This window comes from Juglans regia, chromosome 13 (assembly GCF_001411555.2).
Source record: "Juglans regia cultivar Chandler chromosome 13, Walnut 2.0, whole genome shotgun sequence".
NCBI lineage: Eukaryota > Viridiplantae > Streptophyta > Magnoliopsida > Fagales > Juglandaceae > Juglans > Juglans regia.
Window position 1 is genome coordinate 37,637,165 of NC_049913.1, and position 7,747 is coordinate 37,644,911.

Consider the following 7,747-nt stretch of genomic DNA (forward strand, 5'->3'; position numbering starts at 1 on the left):
AATAACTAGATCTTAAGAAAATAATTAGCAAAGTTTATGTTCATGTAAACTTCATCATCACTTGGCTATAATGCCTTGAAACTAAAGTTTCATCTCAGAGCTCATCAAGTAAAATGGCATGATTGGCCATCAAAAGAAAATTAACAAGCATTTTGGAGTCCTTGAAGAAAATAAAGTGAAAAGAAGGTGCCTGGTTTTAGTGCTTGGTGTGATTTGATTGGCGTAGTTTCTTTGCACCAAGTAGCATATCATCTGCATCTGAAACTGATCTAATGCCCCAAGGTTGAAGAATGCCTCTTTTTTTCTGGGTACTCGTTGGATTCCAAGTTTCCATTATCATCAGATTCATCACGACATCTCTTAGAAGGATGAACACCATCCAAGAAATCTATTGCTTTCTCTTCGTACCTATGCACCAGATGGAATCCACAACTTCTAAAGAACGGATTTGAAGGATTTCCAAATACATTCTTGCACTCAAATTTAACCTTGAGATCTCCCTTCAGTTCAAAAGATTCTGGAACATGGAAGTGAAACCACACTAGATTTGAGTGGGCTGAACTTGTCATATCGAAGTGATGATAGGTCGTCACACCATCAACGATGACCCCAAAAACAATTTCAAACGAACCTTCATCTTGTTCATCCTCTGTTCCAATAACAGCACAGAAAGCAAATCTTGAGATCTCCCCATCCAAATGTGTAGGCTCAATATTGATATCCATTTCACATGTATAACTTTTCGAAACTTGTTTACGATGGCTGAACCAATCTGGAACCTTATCTCCCGGAAACAAACAGTTGAATCGATGATTTTTAGGATGTCCCTGTTACCCAAATGTGACAGATTTTCAGTGATACCACCTACAAATCAAGTGACACACACACACACACACACACATACACACATATATATAGAGAGAGAGAGAGAGACCTCACTCAGTAACCGAATTTGCATATCATCCCCTATATTTTGATGCAGTTCAAGGCAATCAGACAAATCAATCCATCGAGGTGTTAAATCGAATACATTACTAAATTGAAGTCTCTTCAATGAAGTGCAACCACGTGCATATACGTCTTCTATATTTGGCGGAAGTTCTGGAATTTCTTGAAGTTGCTTGCAATCACTCAAATCAAGGTGCTCCAATCCAACAAATCTCTTGAACCATGCAGGGAGGCTAACAATGGCGGTACTTGATAGAATTAGAGATTTCAGACTGATGGGACATTCAAGCTGAGTCGTGAAATCTGATTCCTCTAAAAATATAACCAATGACACGCTCATCCAAGCAGTCACTTCTCTTAGATTTGGTGGGAGTCCTAGGATTCCTCGAAGTTGCTTGCAATCTGTCAATTTAAGCCTCTCCAATCCAACAAATCTTTTGATGCATCGAGGAAGGGTAACAATATCACTCCCTGATAGATCTAACTCTTTCAATGCAGAGCAACAATCGAAGGTCCTAAAGAAGTTTGATTCTGATAGGGAACATTCACTAAGATTCAGCATTTGAGGTTTCAATGCAGAGTAACATTCATAATCAGAGCTGCTTGTGTTTGTCGAAGGTTGCAGCTGAAGTAGTTCTGTGGATACAAAAGAGTGCATGGATTGTCTGTCATCTTCCATATTCTTCAGATACTTCACAAGTTCTGAACAACCTTTGAGATCAAGACGCTCTAGATTTTGCAGTTGATAGATATTGCTTGGTAGATTCATAATGTTTTTGCAACCACCAAGAAACAATCTTTTGAGCCTAACAAGAAACCCAATGGCTGAAGGCAGTTCTTTTATAGCAATACAATCGTCCAGAGCAAGAACATCCAAGTGCTGCAACTGATGAATGCTACTTGGGAGATTTACAAGGTTTGCGCAGCCGCCTAAAGACAATATTTCAAGCCCGACAAGGTACCCAATAGATGAAGGCAGTGTGTCTATGCTGATGTTTTTGAAGGAGATGCATTTTAAACTTTCCATTCCGCACTCAATTTCAGGAAAGTTCTTAAGGTTTGAGCAGTCATCAAGGCTAAGATATTCGAGAGATCTCAATTTGAGGCTTTTGGGAAAACTTGTAAGGTTAGGGCATCTTGTAACACTCAAATAAATGAGCTTATCAAGGTATCCAACTGAAGAATGAATCTCAGCTAAACCTGTACAATCATCAAGAACCAACCTCTCTAACTTTGGGATCCTTGAAACATCAGGGAATTTTTTAAGGAATTTACAATTAGCGAGATCCATAACTGTCATGTTCTGAAAATTCTGTCAAGAAGAAATTGAAATAAATTAGTTTGAATGAAGTTCACGGCAGGAAGTAAAGGAAGAGATATAAAAAAAAAAAAAATGGTGTTGAATGCAAAATTAGTACCCGAGTCTTGGCCAATCCTCAGATCATCACTTAGGTTTTAAAATTAATGACCTTTGACACCGTTTATTAATTTTAGTACCTCTGTCATCAGTTCATCTATCCTCTGATAGAAAAGTCACATGATCAACATTTACTAGAGTTCTGCATGTGTCCTAAAATGCAAAATTAGTTTTCCTAATCATCATCATAAAATTATACACACACTCCCATATGTTTTCTCTTTCTAGTTTTTTTTTATTTAGTTTTAATGACACTTTAGGACACATGTCGGACTCTAATAGGTTCTTGTATGCATGTTTTTTTTGTAGGAAATGGACGACAGACAGATAGAAGTACCAAAATTGATAATGTATAATCACAGGTGCCAAAAACTGCCAAATTTGAAACATGGGTGGTGATTTGATGATCTCCCAAACAACATTGGGTATCAATTTTGCATTTAACCCAATAAGAAATAGTTGTACCTCTACTCCCTTTAGTCTCTTGAGGTGGCTATTGCGCATTCTGAAAACAACAAGGTTCTTTCCCCGAAAATTTGATGGCAAAGATTTTCCAGGATATCCAGGCCAATCAATTACTCTTAACTCGTTAGAGAGAAAATTAGGCTCTTCAGAAAAGCGTGCGTTGCGGTTTATAAACAGCCTGAGCCTTTTCATCTTCATGAAAGCTTCAGAACTCAAATCTATCAAGTCTCGTTCAGGCAAATCTATCAATATGCCCTCAACTTTGTTTTTTCCCTAGCAAGACAAAAGTATAGTGAAGTTTATTAGCAAAATCGTAACATACTCTATATTTTAACACTTGCAAGCTATAATTTAAAAAATATATCTGTCTACATGCGTTTCTTTTGTAAAAAAGAAACAAACTTATAGGAGCAGCAAAAGCATCTCTGAAGTATAAAGTGATGCAACATTATCATCTAAGTACAAATACTTGATGACCTAAAAATATCTAATTTCACACAAAATTGTTAGTTTAAGATATCTTAAGAAATTTTTTTTATTTTGAATGCGTATCAAGAGAGGACCTGACAATTTAACTTTACCATATTGTTTGAAAACAAAATTACAAATGGTTTATGATAACACATGAGCTGAGTACATGCACAGCAATGTTTTGTGCATTTAAAAAAGTTCAATATTTTTCTGGTAGCTTAATTTGAAAAAAAAAAGAAATAAATGTAAAATCAGGATTTTTAACATAACTCTTACCGTATTTTCTTCTAGGACATGACAAACATCTTCATGAAACCACAACCGACTGCGTTCACCAGGTTCTTTGGGTGATTCTTGTCGAACAATTTCTCTACCCATTTCTTGCAACAAGTCATGCATACCTAGTGTGCCATACTCAGTTTGAGTTATGAGACACTTGTCCTTCAGCTCTTCAATACCGCTGTATGAGTGGAAACGACAACTATCTAGTATTTTTCGGACATAGTCTACATGCTCTCCTTTGAAGAAACATGCAATGTCAAGAAAAATATTTTGTGCATTTTCCTCCAATCCATCATAACTTATTTTAAGTTTTCTTTGAATGTCTTTGTTGGGAATTCTTTTATACTCATCCAATTTACTTTTCCAATAAAGTATATCTTTACCTTTAAGAGTTGAGCCTAGCACTGTTAAAGCTAGAGGCAATCCCCCAGCATACCTTGCTGCATCTTTTGCGAGTTCTGCATAATCAGGATGATCAGGTCTATCTCTGTTGAAAGCATGCCAAGTAAAGAGCTGAAGAGCTTCAGGGTCATCCAATGCCTTAGCCTCGTACGTTACAACTTGGTGCTTAGTTAGTAAATGCTTGTCTCGTGTTGTTATGATGATTTTACTCCCAGAACCAAACCAATTACCATCCCCAACTAACTTTTCTAGTTGGTCTGATTGTTCCACATCATCAAGAACTAGAAATATTCGTTTAAAGAAAAGCCTCTGCTTTATCAAAATAACTCCTTGATCAACATTGTCAACCATTTGAGTGGTACTTGAGCCTCCCAAGATCTTGGAAAGAAGTTTATTTTGCAAATGAATCAGACCGTCCCTTTGGGAAGAAACTTCTCTTATGTTTTCAAGAAAACAACTTCCTTCAAATTGTGAAGCAATGGAGTTATAGATCGCTTTGGCCATAGTTGTCTTTCCAATTCCACCAGTCCCAAAGATGCCTACCATGCATGTGTTCTTGCCATTCCTCTGATCAATATCTAAGAGCGACTTCAATTCTTTTACAGGGGACTCTATTTTAATCGGATATTGTGCAACTTCAAAGGGTATCTTTTTGACTAATGCCGAATTCACCCATTCAATGATTTCGTGGATATATTCAGGTTCATTCCTACATATAAAAAATGAATTACTTTCACATTAAAAGAATAGGAATACGATTTAATTAGTTGCATTAATAATTTTACTTTTTTTTTTTTTTTCCATGACCAATTACAATGCTAGGTGATGAGGTAAGGGCCAATCTTCCTGTTGTAAAAATTTCAAATTTTTTGTATGTACAATTAAACTTTCGGACTTTTTTAGTTTCATTCCCAATTAATGTTGAGACTTATCAGGAGTATCCTAAAACCAATTTTAAAATTAGACAATAAGGGTTCGTTTGGAACTTGGACTGAACTGAGATGAACTCAATTCGATCTAATTTTAATCTTAGTCAAACATCCAAACACACAACTCCCAAATCACTAAACTAAACTCAACTCAACTTCTTTTTACACGTGATACTTATAACATTTTTCAACTTAACACATCTTTCACACAGGACCACAACTTTTTTCAACTACTGATAAATATAACTAAACTCATCTAAAAAATAAGCTGAAAGATAAAAAAAATATAGCTAAACACATCTTCACATCCAAATACATTTAAACTCATCTTAGATAGACGTCACAAAACTCATTCCATATTCTCAACTCAATATATCTTAAATTTTGCAGATAAGCAACGATTTAATAAGGTAAGAACACTGATACTGCGAAAGCTAACCTCTTTTCCGTCAAATGCCACCCCGACAAATTGGCCGCTTCTGTTAGGGCTGTCTTCCACCTCTGTAACTTGGCATCATCTTTGGTCTTTGCTTCAAGTTTAGCTAATGCTTCCCCAACACTCTTTCTTTGATGTCGTACTTCCGAAGGATCTATCTTATAAAACACTGGTAGAACCACTTGTCCCTTCGTTTCCTTACATTCAAGGATTTTTATCAGTTCCTCTAAACACCACGTGGATGATGCATAGTTTTGAGAGAATATAATTATGGAAATTCTCGACCCTTCAATGGCTTCGAGGAGCCCAGGTGAGATTTCCTCTCCTCTTATGAGGTCATCATCTATGTAGCTGTTAATTCCCTTTTGACGCAAAGCATTAGAGAGATGGGCAGTAAAATTGTTGCGAGTATCCTCACCTCTAAAACTCAAGAACGCATCGTGAATCCATTGGTGGCTGATAAAAGAAGAAGGGGGAGTGGAAGAAGCCGCTCCTTGGGAAACCATGGAGGACGTACGAGAGAGAGAGAGAGAGAGATTTCAGTTTAAGGTATCGCCAATAAAGTAGTTTCTATGATTTTTTTCATTTTCTTTTCTTTTATATATATATATATATATATATATATATATATATATATATATATTACTAGATTTCAAAATGATCTTCTTTCTTCAAGCATCTGTGGTCTGCCGACAGTGATCAGGATCATGTTCCACACTCATCACATTAGCTAATTACGTAGCTTACATAGATTTACCAAAAAAACAAACATGAAATTTCTTGTACTTATTAATTAATCATCACTTATTTTAAAATCTTAGTATAAGTATATAATTAATTAAAATTATAACGTGTACATCAATATTGAATCGAACGTTTGAAAGGAAGAAAAAATATAGACCATCGTTTCCCATACATGCACAAAGATAATCAATTACTTTCTTTCGAGCCTCAGGAATATATTAAAGAGGAACCTATTCTAACTTTTTGGGTTCTTTACTACAATATTTATGAATTGGTCTAAAAGCAGAGAATAAACTTTAATATTGTAGCACCATTAAGCTATAGCTAGGTCATGATCATTCCGTGTTCACACTTCCCACCCCATGCAGGCCGGAATCTCATGTGTATGGAAGAACCCACGACTAATATTATTCCAGGCTTATATTTTACGCAGAAGTACTACACTTCTCATGCATGCTGGGTTTCTCTTTTGTTGCCCTTGCTGATTTTTTTATTTTTTATTTTCTGGACAGAATTAGTTTGAAATATTCAGATATATAAGCAGAGTGCATGCATTTTGTGAATCTGGTCGGTCATATACAAATATCAAGTTAAGAAAAACCTAAACATGTAAAATGTTCATGCTCTGCAATTCCCAGCTTTGCATGCAATTAATGCTGCATGTCATATCATCTTATTTAATTAGGATAAATTCTACAGTACGAGTAGTCACATGAATTAGAAAGTCAATTTGCTGAAGATTTCATTACATATATATTGAAAGTAAAAGTACCAGTACTAGTATAGTCACAAGCTGCTAGAATAGAGGGAGGACTTTTTATTAAGTAAACAGACTATAAATTAAACATGTGGTAATTTCCCTAGGCCTGTGGTTGCCTGCCCCCCATCCATCATCTTCATGAACTCATTTTAACGTACTTACATAAGATAGATCGATGCCAGAGTACCAACGACTTGATCCACGACCGCAGCCAGAATGCTGATGATGCAAATACAAAAGAGCCTGAACATTGTGACAATTAACAGATTTATATTATATGTAGCTGCTAATTAATTACCAAATGAAAGGTTAGCTTTACCTGGCCTTTTATAGCCAAAATATAATGACCTTTAAGATTCAAATGAAATAACTTTGACCGAATTCCAAAATGCATGGGACTCATGCATGCATGGGCTCATGAGGTTCCTCACGTACAACGAGAAAATTATTAATGTTATTAATTAAGGAGAACTACTTGAATATTAAGGCTCATGGGACCCATGCATGCACGCTCAAGCCATTTGTCTTGTACGTTATTAATTAATAGTTTTGGCTCTAATTAAGCCAATTATTCAATAGAACTAATCATATTAATTATTTCGGCCAAAGATGCATTTAATTATTTAATTGTTATGGTGTTGGCTAGTACTGCAGTACGAATCATATATATATAATCTTAATTTTGCTTAATATTTAATTAATTCGCGCGTCGCGTTGGACGTATGATCATCAACGCGTCGATCGTGGAAGCCCGCTATGCAGAGCATGCGGCCCTTTTCACATGCAAGTTCGTGGGATCGATGCTGCTTTAATTTGTTGCATGCATGAAATTATATATGATCTTTCATCGATCCAGCTTCTAGATTTTGATCAGCTTGTAAATGCATGCATGC

General features: G+C 35.8%; 1 protein-coding gene across 1 annotated transcript; it reads right to left on the minus strand.

Annotated features, from left to right (window-relative positions):
* LOC109008065 (disease resistance protein RPV1-like) lies at positions 1–5,887 on the minus strand. Its single transcript, XM_035684064.1, has 5 exons — positions 5,354–5,887; positions 3,578–4,694; positions 2,831–3,103; positions 935–2,260; positions 1–827 (listed from the first exon to the last, which is right to left on the minus strand). Exons 1-5 carry the CDS (start codon positions 5,854–5,856, stop codon positions 270–272), a joined length of 3,777 nt encoding a protein of 1,258 aa, XP_035539957.1. The 5' UTR covers positions 5,857–5,887; the 3' UTR covers positions 1–269.
* Between the last annotated feature and the right edge of the window lie 1,860 nt (positions 5,888–7,747).